This window comes from Saccharomyces eubayanus, chromosome XV, assembly GCF_001298625.1.
Source record: "Saccharomyces eubayanus strain FM1318 chromosome XV, whole genome shotgun sequence".
NCBI classification, from domain to species: domain Eukaryota; kingdom Fungi; phylum Ascomycota; class Saccharomycetes; order Saccharomycetales; family Saccharomycetaceae; genus Saccharomyces; species Saccharomyces eubayanus.
In genome coordinates this window covers 279647-293306 of record NC_030974.1, presented here as the reverse complement: position 1 = coordinate 293306, position 13660 = coordinate 279647, and the positions used below count along the sequence as shown (strand labels likewise).

At 40.9% G+C, this 13660-nt stretch overlaps 6 protein-coding genes across 6 annotated transcripts; 5 read left to right on the top strand and 1 right to left on the bottom strand.

Moving 5' to 3' along the window:
- Positions 1 to 254: 254 nt before the first annotated feature.
- IZH2 (PAQR-type receptor) lies at positions 255 to 1238 on the top strand (the record flags this gene model as incomplete). Its single annotated transcript, XM_018365528.1, has 1 exon — positions 255 to 1238. One exon carries the CDS (start codon positions 255 to 257, stop codon positions 1236 to 1238), a length of 984 nt encoding a protein of 327 aa, XP_018221783.1.
- Positions 1239 to 1689: 451 nt separating this feature from the next.
- Positions 1690 to 2826, top strand: PFA4 (palmitoyltransferase PFA4; the record flags this gene model as incomplete). Its single annotated transcript, XM_018365527.1, has 1 exon — positions 1690 to 2826. The coding sequence occupies one exon, from the start codon at positions 1690 to 1692 to the stop codon at positions 2824 to 2826; it is 1137 nt and encodes a 378-aa protein (XP_018221782.1).
- A 353-nt stretch (positions 2827 to 3179) lies between these two features.
- SIN3 (transcriptional regulator SIN3) lies at positions 3180 to 7874 on the bottom strand (the record flags this gene model as incomplete). The annotated part of the gene is made up of 1 exon (XM_018365526.1): positions 3180 to 7874. The coding sequence occupies one exon, from the start codon at positions 7872 to 7874 to the stop codon at positions 3180 to 3182; it is 4695 nt and encodes a 1564-aa protein (XP_018221781.1).
- A 706-nt stretch (positions 7875 to 8580) lies between these two features.
- RPB11 (DNA-directed RNA polymerase II core subunit RPB11) lies at positions 8581 to 8949 on the top strand (the record flags this gene model as incomplete). The annotated part of the gene is made up of 1 exon (XM_018365525.1): positions 8581 to 8949. The coding sequence occupies one exon, from the start codon at positions 8581 to 8583 to the stop codon at positions 8947 to 8949; it is 369 nt and encodes a 122-aa protein (XP_018221780.1).
- Positions 8950 to 9332: 383 nt separating this feature from the next.
- On the top strand, positions 9333 to 11636 carry TOP1 (DNA topoisomerase 1; the record flags this gene model as incomplete). The annotated part of the gene is made up of 1 exon (XM_018365524.1): positions 9333 to 11636. The coding sequence occupies one exon, from the start codon at positions 9333 to 9335 to the stop codon at positions 11634 to 11636; it is 2304 nt and encodes a 767-aa protein (XP_018221779.1).
- Positions 11637 to 12337: 701 nt separating this feature from the next.
- Positions 12338 to 13372, top strand: CSI2 (Csi2p; the record flags this gene model as incomplete). The annotated part of the gene is made up of 1 exon (XM_018365523.1): positions 12338 to 13372. One exon carries the CDS (start codon positions 12338 to 12340, stop codon positions 13370 to 13372), a length of 1035 nt encoding a protein of 344 aa, XP_018221778.1.
- Positions 13373 to 13660: the final 288 nt, after the last annotated feature.

The following is a 13660-nucleotide window of genomic DNA, read 5'->3' as shown; positions in this document are numbered from 1 at the left end:
AAAATTGTACTAATGCTGTGCTTCCTCGACGATAGCACGTCGTTGATTAAGGAACAGATTTAGTAGCAAAGTTTCCATGTTTCCTTCGAAATGTTTGGTAGAATTTGGTGACTCGGGGTTAGTAGGCGGTCTTCCGTTGTTGAGCTCTTTTTTTTTTTTTGGAAATCCAACATCTCTTGGAATAGTTGATTAGAAATAGTATTTATTCTAGCGTTACTTGAGCCAAATGTACCAAATATCCTGCTGGATTGACTATGATTCATATTGGTAGAGAAGCGTTCGAAATGTCAACTTTACTAGAGAGGACTAACAGCGTCCAAGAATTAAAGAAGAGAGCTGCAGGGAACACATCCGCAAATCCCGCAGAAGTCGCAGAAGCAAAGAAAGTGCTAAAGAGAGTCTACAGTTGGGACGAAATTCCAGAATGGCAAAGGGATAATGACTTTATTTTGCATGGGTACGTGAAGGAAACTAGTAGTTTTGTTGATACTTTCAAAAGTTTATTCTACATGCATAATGAAAGTGTCAATATTTATTCACATTTAATCCCCGCAGTCGGGTTTCTCACAGTTCTGTTGCTAGATAAAACGACTATTACAGTGTTTGAGACTACCACATGGCTTGATCATATGATGATTGACCTATTTTTTTCGGGGGCATTTGCATGTTTGATACTGAGTAGTTCCTTTCACTGTTTCAAGAGCCATTCCTTGAGAATTGCTACTTTGGGTAATAAGCTGGACTATCTCGGTATTTGCATATTGATTGTAACATCCATGGTCAGCATTTTATATTACGGTTACTACGATAAATTCCCCGTATTCTGTTTATTTGCGCTTATTACTCTCAGCTTTGGTGTTGCATGTAGTGTAGTTTCTTTGAAAGATAAGTTTAGGAAAAGAGAATGGAGACCTTATAGAGCCGGACTATTTGTTTGCTTCGGATTATCTTCGATTGTTCCGATTTTTAGTGGCCTTTACTATTATAGTTTTTCAGAAATCTGGAATCAAATTCAACTATTTTGGGTGCTGCTTGGAGGTGGTTTATATATAATCGGTGCCGTCCTTTATGGGATGCGGTTCCCCGAGAAGGTTTATCCTGGCAGATTTGATATCTGGGGACATTCTCATCAACTCTTCCATTTTTTGGTTGTTATCGCAGCCTTATGTCACATGAGAGGTGTGTTGAATAGTTATGAGTTAGTCCATATAAAGATGCAAAATGGAATTGTCTCATAGATGCTTGGGTTCGGAATGTACTTAATATTTGCTTAGATAGTAGGTTTAGTTAAGTAATTGAAGGGTCTTTTTTGGTGTTTTTAAAAGAAAATGGAAAGGAAAAACGAAAATTGCTGAAATCTTTTGACTAAATATAAATTGTAGTTTTAGTATGAACAAAAAGTTTAAAAACTTTGCTCCATTTAAGATCCACAAAGATCCTCATAAGAACGCATTTATCGCATGGATTGATTTGCATTTACAGGTTGAAAAGAAATTATATCCTAGGAGGCGGGCCCTTTTCCCAGATGTTACTGATTGTTTCGTGGATACTTTTACACTCCATACTCACATTTTGGATACGCGCTTATAAAAGGCGGCAAGTGCGAGAAATGAGAAGAACTGGCCTCTGAAAACGGTATGGTGGGTGTGTCACACGAGATTTTATACAGAATTAGTTGTTGACTTGGCCATGGCTGTGAAATTGAAATGGCCTTGGTTAGGGATCGCAATCCCGACGTTCTTAATATCGTTTATAGGTTATGGGGCTCATTACTTCATTTTATCAAATTTTTTATCAACATTGAAACAAATAGCATTCGAATCATCTTTACTGATGATATGGGTATCCTACTATTTGGCTATCTACACGAATCCAGGAAGGCCTTCGCCTACTTACCAGCCAAGCCCTAGTGTCTGGTCAAACTACTGTAAGAAGTGCCAAAACTATAAGCCAGAACGTTCTCACCATTGTAAAGCTTGTAATCAATGCGTTTTAATGATGGATCATCATTGCCCGTGGACGATGAATTGTGTTGGCTTCAAAAATTATCCGCATTTTCTAAGATTCGTATTTTGGGTCATTACAACAACCGGTGTTTTGTTTTGGATACAAGTTAAACGTGTATGTTTTATTTGGCAGCAAAGACACTTGCCTGGATATTTATTCAAAAAGTCAGAACTACTATTTTTAACCATATTAACTCCTATGAATTTCTTTGTTCTTTTTACGATAACAATTCTTTTCCTACGATGTGTATTCAATCAAATAATAAATGGAAGATCTCAAATTGAATCCTGGGACATGGATAGGCTAGAATCGCTATTCGACTCTCAAAGATTGATTAAGAAATTGATCGAAAATACTTGGAAGATCCATCCTGAGGCGAAATCACCCCAACTTGAAAGAGATGCTGAAAATTTGCTGACGCAACATAGGATCCGTTTTGAGGAAGTTGTAAACTTCCCTTATAATATTGATTTGTTCACCAATGCAATAATATATCTTGGTCCCCTCCATCTATGGCTATGGCCATTTGGTGCTCCTACAGGAGATGGAAATAGCTTTCCAAAGAATGATATTTCCAAATATGAAGTTAACTCTTCATTAGAAGATATTATGCTCTCGCTTCCCTGGCCGCCAGATGGCGGTAAAATTAAAACTGTTTCTAATYATAGCAATTTAGCAATAGAGACGTTCAATGAAGGTGGCGAGCAAGTGGTGAGAAGCAGAATTGCCCAAAGTGGTAGATCTGCTATTCGTGAAAAGTGGTATAACGATTGGGGGGAATCTTTAGACGACTTTGGAGTCGACGTTGATATGGAATAGGGTCCCCACATCATAAAAATCTCTCTCTCTCTCTCTCTCTCTATATATATATATAGCCATACGTGTATATTTAATATGGTCGCGCTTTAAAATCACCTCCTTATAAAATACATCTTCAGCATCCAAGAGAAGCCTGACCACAATAGCATATAAATGCACGACGAGTATGCACAAATGCATGCTTCCACACACAATTTTTGTATGAAAGTCGGTACATGTTTGAAACTCTAAACACTTACAATTTCCTTTTTTAAAATTACAATATTACATCCTTGACATTAAATAAAAGTACACATCAGGTAAAAAAAATTAACAGAAAATGGGATTCCTGTACCAAACCTAGTCAGAATTTTTTATTTTATCTCTTTATCGGAAGGACCCGTGCCTCCGGTCACTACTGTATTATCATCTTGTGGCACATTTGCGATGGAAGAAGGTAATACATGTGTATCGGGAGTTGGAAAATTCTCTGGCTGTTCTTCCTTTGCCTCTATAGCTTTTTCGTTTTTGGTTACTATTATTTTATTATCAACGTCCACCTTTGCCGTGGAGCCTTTTAGGCTGTCCAATTTTTCTTGCATAGTTAATTTCCTAGTCTCATTTAAATCATTCCTTAAACGTATTGCGTTATCCAAAAACTTTGATACCAACCCTGTCTTTTTTACGACCGTTTCTTTGTGAATGTCATCATTAGCAATGGTCGGATATTTGTTAGCTGCCTTACGAGTAAAAACGTCATAAGACCCATTTTCAATATGCAGCTTATAGGTCACAGGCTGAATCTTGATTTTCAGCGTCGATACAGAGATACCTTCTGGAGAGAATTTTTCGTCAACTTCCCTCCCATCAGTGTCTTGCCCATATTCAATAAGTCTTTCCAAAAATGGTATCTTGAGCTTCTCGTGAGAGATACCTTCCGTTGGATGTGGTAAAGCATACGATGTTACGTAGTACTTCCATTTATCTTCATCCGCTCTAGGTTCCTTTAGGGTTAAATCATCAAGGGCAATATATTGAACGGAAACATGCAAATTTCTTTTATCAAACTCCATCCTAAACATATTCTCTGTATTGGACATATATGAACGTGCCTGCAAACGGTAAATAATTTGATCCTTGGCACTTGTTGTGGAAGAGTTTCTATCTTTGACAAATAGAGCCATTATTTCTGCAGTTTTAGCATCAGTCATTAAGGTGTGAGCATGCTTTACCAACAATTGGGTGACTTTATCAATGGTATAGAGTTTGAAAGCCTTATTATTGTAAGCTTGACGTAAACCCTCTTCAAACCACTGATGTTCAAGGTCACCGTTAATTAGCCTCCTACTCAGTTTCAGTACTTGCTTGTACGCGTCCTCACCAATGAAATCCAATCCCATTTCAGAAAGTTGGCTGGAAAGCAGATCCAAATCTTTGGCAAAAGTGACCATTGATCTTTTACCGATTTCCTTAGTGACCTTTTCATTCATTTGCTTGATTTCCAAAAGACGTTCGTAAATGGTTGTCCAATGACGGAAAAATATGTAAATATTCGAATTGGCAAACAAATTAAAGATATTCCGATTTTGGATAATGCCTTGAGAGTTTGCTTCTTCCACCAAATTCCCGGTTAACCAAGGGTTTTTGGCTTCTTCATTGATGAGTTCTTCTTCCTCGATAGCATTGGATTCTTCGTCAAGTGGCTCCGAAAGTTGCGGTACTTTGCCGTCTTCGTCGTTAGATTGCTTTAGCTTCTGGTATTTGCTTCTATGTAAAATGTCAAGTAAACTCATTTCCTGTTGATATGGCCTTTTTCTAGATGTAGTAGAATCTCCATCGTCAGATCCACTAGAGTCTGACAAATTTTGTTTATAAGATTGCAATGCTTCTTCGATTTTTTCTAAAGGAATAGAAAAAAACAAAGATATAAAATGATTTAACAAATCTTTCAGCCTTTCTTTATCAGGATTCGAATAAGCTGTGGTATGTGCTATGAAACTGTCTGCCAAATACAAAATATCATAGAAAATATCCTTATCTGGAAAATCAAAATCTAATTGGCTCTTTGGTTTAGGAGTCAACCAATGAATCTTTTTATTTGTTTGATCAACTTTGATGCTGCTGATTTCCGATATTAGCTGCTTCGTGGTTAATAGTTTCTTATCGGCTTGCTTAAATGTTAAACCCAAATGATCCAATGACTTGAAGTAAACCTTTTGTTCCAGTTCCCTCCAAACTTTATTCCATTCACGTTGAGCTCTTCTCCATTCTTCGTCCTTTTGTTTTAGTCTCTTCAAAACGACTGGAGCTGTCACTGCAGGATGTTCATGTAGAGCGTCAATAATTTCAAATCCTCTTTCTTTGTCGTAAACTTTTCTTATCACTTTTTTATAAATAGTCATTGAAGAATGACCAAGACCTGGGGGAAGCTTGAAATTGGCCTTCTCGTTTTCCGTCATATTCTCAATTTTATTTACGATTGTTTCTAAGCATTGGATAGTTCTTAAATTAGACTCAATGTAAAAATCATATTCGTGCCTTTCTTCTTCAATCTTGAATAGTGTTTCTTCGTATTGGTTTTTACGGTGGGCAATAAACCCAGAATCTTCAGAAGCCCATACTGGGTGTCCAACCCATTCGTCATTTAATACTTCCCAACACATATCATCTCTGCCTGAACATGGCATGAAAGTATCACTCTTTGGTAATCTTTTGTAGCTTGGACCGAATGCTTCACATAGATCTAAGTCCAACCTATGTTTTTCATGGACAACGTTTTCGATACTTTTGGTCTTTTCTTGGTAACCGACGAAATTTTTAAACCATGAGAATAGTTCCTTGTTGGAACCCAAATAAAAATCTACTTTTTCCACTAAGTCACCTAGATCAAGTATATCTTGAGAGTACAAATTCAAAATTTTCAAAAACTCTGTGTATAGGTGCTTATTGCCAATATATCTCTTTGCTTTTTCAAAAAAAGTAACTTCTTCATTGAGCGATATGTTATCTTCGATAGGTTCTGTTGGTTCAGGAACCACAGGTACTATGCTTGGATCCAAATCGATTTCTGGCCTAACAGGCACATCACCATATTGCGAATCTATTATAGGACTAGTACTTGGTTGCTGTTGCTGTTGGAAACTGGATGGAGCATACTGGTCGGTAAGAGAAGTTCTTAAATCCGAAAGAGGTAGGTTTTCGTTTACAATTCCTTGGTGCACCATATTTGGACCCTGCTGAACCATCGAAGGTAAGGGAATTAAATGAGGTGGTTGCATATGTTGTTGATCTTGGTAACCTTCGTGTGCAGTGGAACCGTTTGTTGGGGGAGAAAAACTTCCAATGGGGGGCAAATTCTGTTGTGGAATACCTCCATTAGCAGAATGGCTATAATAGTTCGATGCCGGATACAAGAATTGCTGCTGCTGCTGCTGCTGCTGCTGCTGTTCTGCTTCCACTTGAGCCTGTGCTTGAGCCTGTGCTTGAGCCTGAGCCTGTGCTTGTGCTTGAGCCTGAGCCTGAGCCTGAGCCTGGGCCTGTGCATGCATTTGGGCCTCCTGTTGTTGCTGGGCATGTTGCTGGGCATGCTGTACCTGTTCATTAGCAGAAGCTGAAGAGTCTGGTAAAAATTTCTTGAAATCTTCAAGTAAATCAGGTGCATTTTGGAAAAGATGAGTAACTTGTGCATAGACTTCATTGATCGGCTTTTGTTCTCTTTGGTATGTTTGCAAAATTTCCAAGAAATGCTTATAGATATCAGGTTGATCGGCAAATCTAGTTTTAATCTTATTGACGTAACTTATGGCTTGACTAAATTCGACGTCGACATTTTTCTTAACGTCTTCTTGAATAGTTAAAGGTTGACCCTGGGGAATTGGTAATTCGGGTTGATGAATTGAAGGTAAGCCAGGAGGATTATTCGAAAGGGGCTGAGATTGTTGTTGATCTTGACTCTGTTCCGAGTGGTAAACATTCGAAGGTACCATGGGCACGTTGTGAGATTGTGGGATAGTGCTTCCATCGGCTTCCGGAAAAGAGCTGGGCTCCTGCGTGTCTAGAGTGCCTCTTGCGGGTGGACTGACGTTATTATTTACTGTCGTAGTACCCATAGGGGTGGTGACTCTAATGGGGTCGTCCGGGTTAGCAGAACACTCGATCCTATAACCTTGAGGCAGGAACGTGTTGAATCCTTGAATCAAAACCGGATAGCCCCTAAACAAAGTGGACACTCTTTCGATGACACCGGGCGTGTCAATTGCTTGTGACTTGAAGTCCTTCATGATATCTAAAAATAGATTATAAATATCGGGACGCGAATTGAATTGAAATTTGACTTGTTCGAGGTACGACAAAGCATCTTTGACGTTTAAGGGTCTATAGTCAGGATCTTCATCGTTAGTGTTCTCGACATTAACATCGTCTTTAGTGTCAGTGTAAACACTTGAGACTTCGGCCGCGTCGGCGGGTTGTACCGCAGTGGGAACTTCCTTATGATCTTGAACTTGTTGGTTTATTTTTTCTTCCTCTGGCAGACCGTTATAACTCTTCCGGTCTTCGGTACGTCCAAGAGTGTTCATCGGCAAAGGATTGTCGAATCTTGATAGGGAAAAGCTAGCACCTCCTGTAGTAGGTAGAGGAGCTGGTGCTGGAGCTGGAGCAGCCGCTGCTACAGCAGCCGCCATAGCCGCGGCGTTTGAAGAAGGAGACGAGGAGGGCGAGTTCGAACGGGGGTGGTAGTCGTGGGGTTGTTTTAGCGCCGAATTGGAAGGCATGACATTCGAATGAGCAGGAGGATAGCCCAGTATGCGAGTAGAATGTGAGCCCAACGGCTGTTGTTGTTGTTGTTGTTGACCATGGCCATTGCCATTGCCATCTCTCCTGTCTTCGTCCTTAGCGTTCAAAGCTGACAGCGAAGGTAGAGTAATGCGTTGTTGTGGTTGAACGAAGGAACTAGGCTGTGTTCCCTGGAGGGGCGGTTCCTTTTCGGTTCTTTCGTTCGAATTGGCGGTATCAGTTGGAGTAGACGCCTCATTCGACTGGGAATTCGGATTATGCCAGACCTGCGACATTGCTGCACGGTGTAGTTTGTTTTCTTATTTATTATTTTCTCTATTTCCAAATAGCCTGTAAACGGAACACAACAAAGGGTAAAGGGATTATACTGAGTGCGATCGACGGCGTAGCTTGTTGTGGGAGGAGAAAAGAGTGCAAAGAAGGCGTAGTCCGTGAATAAGCTGAACGGGATGGTACGGTGCCTTGGATATTCTCAATAGTTATGCGAAAAGGGAAAGGCTGATGCGGCAGGGAAGGGGAGCGAACCGTTGTTTAGTAAATCACGTTTGCTCAAGAGCTGCAAAATGAAGGCGATTTTTTTGCGAATGAAAAAATCACAGTGAAAAGTAGGCCAAACCGCCCGTGCGCCCCGGGTAACTCCGTGCGGGGTGACCGCTACCATGCAGCAGTAGCAGCAAGACGCAACGCTGCTACTGCGACGCTGCTGCATACTAGGCCAAGTTACAGCCGTCGTCCTGCGTCGCACCGGAACGCTTGCAGTGGAGTAGAGCATCCTGGGCAGCAGCAGCAGCAGCAGCAGCAACGTGAGAACCAAAGGCTGCAGGGTCTGTTACCCGGACCGGCGGTGCCAGAATGCCCGCGAAAATTCCAGGCTAGGTGCCCTGGCATCCACAAGAGACCCAGTCAAGAGAAGAGAAGAGCAGAGCAGCAGACCCAGTCAGCCACCGAGCCAAACACCTTACCTTAGCACACCGCCGCGCCATGAATGCTCCAGACAGATTTGAACTATTCCTGCTGGGTGAGGGGGAGTCCAAGCTAAAGATCGAGCCCGACACCAAGGCCCCCAACGCCGTGGTGATCACGTTCGAGAAGGAGGACCACACGCTGGGCAACCTGATTCGCGCAGAGCTGCTTAACGACAGGAAGGTGCTGTTTGCCGCCTACAAGGTCGAGCACCCCTTCTTTGCCCGGTTCAAGCTGAGAATTCAGACCACCGAGGGCTACGACCCCAAGGACGCCTTGAAAAACGCCTGCAACAGCATTATCAATAAGCTGGGCGCGCTGAAGACGAACTTCGAGACCGAGTGGAATCTGCAGACCCTGGCCGCCGACGACGCATTCAATATGTAAGCACTCAAATACCATACTCATAAATCATTCACTAATACAAAAATCTACTCTCGTACACCGCGTGCGTATATACGTATATATTGACCTTCCGTACCTCAAGGACAGCCGCCAGCCGTCCGGGTACCCGCCGCTCCAGTCTTAATGAAAAACGAAGAAAAAAGAATGAAAACTGCCAAAGACGTTCTTTTCCCTTTTCTTACACAGTCAATTTTTTTGCTTATCCATTGAGAGTTGATACGTCCTTTCTCCGTCTAATACGACTGCAAGTGTTCACCGTTCTTTCCGTTCTTTGGTTACTTGAACTTTTCGCTCTTGCTGTTGTGTTGAAACAAAACAAAGAAAGAGAGGATTGGACACGAAACGTATACGTCTAACGCGTAAAAATGACCATCGCTGCTGCTTCGAAAGTTAAACGTGACTTATCTTCAGATGATGATGACGACGTCCCACTGTCCCAAACCTTGAGGAAAAGAAAGATTGATTCCGCCAGTTCTGCCTCTTCCCATGACGATGCTGACCCTTATGACAGTGATGAGGCCATCTCTAAAATTTCAAAGAAAAAAAAAACCAAAAGAATAAAGACTGAACCATTGTCATCGCCACCGTCGCCAAAAAAGAAAACTACGACACCAAAACCTAAGAAGATCAAGAAGGAAAATAGCGATGTCAAGGTAAAGGCAACTAAGAAGAAAAAAGAACAAAAGAAGAAACAGGAAGAAGAGGACCAAGAGGCGGAAGACCAAAAATTAAAGGATGAAGAGGACGAATATAAATGGTGGGAAAAGGAAAACGAAGATGACACCATAAAATGGGCCACGCTCAAACATAACGGTGTCATATTTCCTCCACCGTACCAACCTTTACCATCTCACATTAAACTATACTACGACGGCAACCCAGTAGACCTACCTCCACAAGCTGAGGAGGTGGCCGGGTTCTTCGCTGCGTTATTAGAAAGTGACCATGCCAAGAATCCTGTTTTTCAGAAAAATTTCTTTAACGATTTCTTACAGGTGTTGAAGGAAAACGGTGGTACCCTAAATAACGTTGAACTAAAGGAGTTTTCTCGTTGTGATTTCACCAAGATGTTCGACTATTTCCAAGTGCAAAAGGAACAGAAAAAGCAATTGACATCTCAAGAAAAAAAACAGATCCGTTTGGAGAGAGAAAAGTTTGAAGAAGACTACAAATTCTGTGAGTTGGATGGCAGGAAGGAGCAAGTAGGGAATTTCAAAGTAGAACCCCCCGATTTATTTAGGGGCCGTGGTGCTCACCCCAAGACCGGTAAACTGAAAAGAAGAGTTAATCCTGAAGACATCGTTTTGAACCTAAGCAAAGACGCTCCTATCCCACCTGCCCCAGAGGGACACAAATGGGGGGAAATAAGACATGACAACACCGTCCAATGGTTGGCCATGTGGAGAGAGAATATCTTCAATTCCTTCAAGTACGTCAGGTTGGCGGCAAATTCATCGTTAAAGGGTCAAAGTGACTTCAAGAAATTTGAGAAGGCAAGACAACTAAAATCTCACATCGACGCCATTAGAAGAGACTACACAAGAAACTTGAAGAGTAAAGTCATGCTAGAGCGTCAAAAAGCTGTTGCCATTTATTTGATTGACGTCTTTGCCCTAAGAGCTGGTGGTGAAAAATCTGAAGATGAGGCTGACACCGTGGGGTGTTGTTCATTGAGATACGAACACGTTACTTTGAAACCCCCAAATACTGTTATTTTTGATTTTCTTGGTAAAGATTCCATTAGATTCTATCAAGAGGTGGAAGTGGACAAACAAGTTTTTAAAAATCTAACAATCTTCAAGAGACCACCCAAGCAACCGGGTCACCAATTATTTGACCGTCTAGACCCATCCATACTGAACAAGTATCTGCAAAACTATATGCCGGGACTGACTGCCAAAGTTTTCCGTACTTACAATGCTTCCAAGACCATGCAAGACCAGTTGGATTTGATTCCAAATAAAGGTTCTGTGGCAGAGAAATTACTGAAGTATAACGCAGCTAATAGGACTGTCGCTATCTTATGTAACCATCAAAGGACTGTCACCAAAGGGCATGCACAAACGGTGGAAAAGGCCAGCAATAGGATACAAGAACTAGAATGGCAAAAAGTTCGCTGCAAAAGGGCCATTTTACAGCTGGACAAGGGTCTCTTGAAAAAGGAACCAAAATATTTCGAAGAAATCGAAGATTTAACAAAAGAGGATGAAGCTACCATTCATAAAAGAATTATTGACAGAGAAATTGAAAAGTGCCAGCGGAAATTTGTTAGAGAAAATGACAAGAGAAAATTCGAAAAGGAAGAGTTATTGCCCGAGACTCAACTAAAGGAATGGCTAGAAAAAGTTGAGGAAAAGAAACAGGAGTTCGAAAACGAATTGAAAACTGGTGAAGTCGAATTGAAATCAACTTGGAGTTCAGTGGAAAAGATAAAAGCACAAGTAGAGAAGTTAGAACAGCGTATTCAGACTAGTTCCATTCAATTGAAGGACAAAGAAGAAAACTCCCAGGTTTCTTTGGGAACTTCTAAAATCAATTATATCGACCCAAGACTTTCGGTGGTATTTTGCAAAAAATTTGACGTTCCAATAGAAAAAATTTTCACAAAGACTTTAAGGGAAAAATTCAAATGGGCCATAGAATCAGTAGATGAAAATTGGAGATTCTAAAGTAGAAAAGAAAAAGACAAAAACAAAAACATTCAAGCATCATATTTCGCATACGGTACCAGGAAGATACTTATATACGTATGAGAAGGTATTTAAAACTTTAGAAGAGTATAGTACAGTATATAGTACAGTATAATTCAGATACAATTTTATTTTGACATATTACCGTTACTTGACACTCCTGTTAACGTCTGGAAAATGATCATTTCTCTTTCGATCTTTTGGAGGCATGGTATAGTTGCTTGCCCAGTCAGCAACACAGTTGAAGCCCTTCCTGTTTCTACGCCTCTTTAAGTTTTGGCGATTTTCGCGTTCCGTGTGAGCACGGCAGAAACGCGAAAAAAATAATAAATACACATCATGGACAAGAGTTACACGAAAAGTTATCAACACAACGCCATCTGTGGGGAGCGTTGCTGCCGTCAAAGCAGAGCCACGAAATGCTAAGCTAAATCAAACAGGCTCACACCAGTTTCCTGTTTTAGATGTCTTTTTTTGATCTATCGAAATTACTCTGCCAGAAAAGAAAAAAAAGAGAAAAACTATTCTTCCTACAATATAAGGATGTAGGATACATAATATCTCTAAGACTTCTTTACTTTTAAGCCCCATCTTAGCGAAAAAAGGCTTCACTGTGAAAATAGGCAATTCTGAAGCTATTGACGGGAGAACAATTGACAACATAAGTCTGTTACCACACAATGAAACTGCCAAAAATTTCCATTTGGAAAGTGCTGCTACTGCTCAATTTCTTCGTTCTACAAGACTTTCAGTTTGCCTCCGCTGCGAACCTGCCTTCTCTATCAACTAGTACAAAAGCGAATGATAGTTCTAGTAAGACCACTTCTACAACAAAGGCAACGAAATCGTCTAGCCGAAACTCAGTCACCAGCCAACATGTTACCTCAAGTAACAGTACTACCTCTAAAACCAACATGCCTAAAATCACTGCAAGTGCAAGTTCGAGTTTATATTCAAACTCTAGCATAGCCAGCAATCAGAGCGGAATTTCAATTTCGTCTATCACACCTTCTAGTGTTTATATCCCAATCACAGATGGAAACGGATTCATCTATCAGGCGCGTCATCCTGACGGCACTGTATTTATTGCATTTGCAAGCTGTCTAGGTGCTATTCTATTGTCGCTAACAGCTGTTTGGATTGTTCTAACTGTAAAGTCATGGCGAAGTGCTAGAAGGGAAAACAAGTTGAGGAATTTGGAAAGCCAATACCAATACGACCCCTTCTATTTCCAATCGAACTCTAATGATGACGACAGCGAAACCTCTTCTCATTCTGGTGAGAGTGATATATCGGAAAAGATTCTAAAGGACAAGTCGTCTCGTATGAGTCTATATACCCTAGGATCCTCATCTGTTCTGAACCTATTGAACAATACTACGGACACCAATGAAAACTTTAGGTCTTCTATGTTTATCTCTCCAACTGAGATTCTGCAGCGCGATGCCAATAATTCTAACACATGGTCTCAGCAAAGCAATGGTAGTGAGATGTTTGAGTCCTTATCTAGCACTCCTAAGGAACGTACTGCTGCCCAGATAGTTGGTAAGTTTTCAGATAATAATACTACTAATCCATTCAACTACACATCATATAATTTAGGCCCTGATTCTGGAGACAACTCTACGCCGAAGTCCAACGTTAGTCAAGGAAAAACCAAAAAATACCGTCCTCCGAGTGTTCATCTGGACCAATTACTGGATGGTAAGGATTAGTTGCTATCATGCCACGGTGTGTTCTCTCTCCTTTATAGTGCTCAATGGCGACTCGGAGATCTGGCCTTTTGAACCAGAGACGAAAGTGCGTAAGGTCTCCGCTTGCACCGTGAGCCGCTTTTGATCATAGTAATCTCGAGTGGCACGCATATACACGCATCGAGACAATTATCACCTTGCCAACATATCAAGTTATGCATCCATATATCGATTTGTTAACTGAGGCGAAATAAATAAATAAGCTTTAGCAAAATAATATACATATGTGCGCCCCATATTCCTATCGGA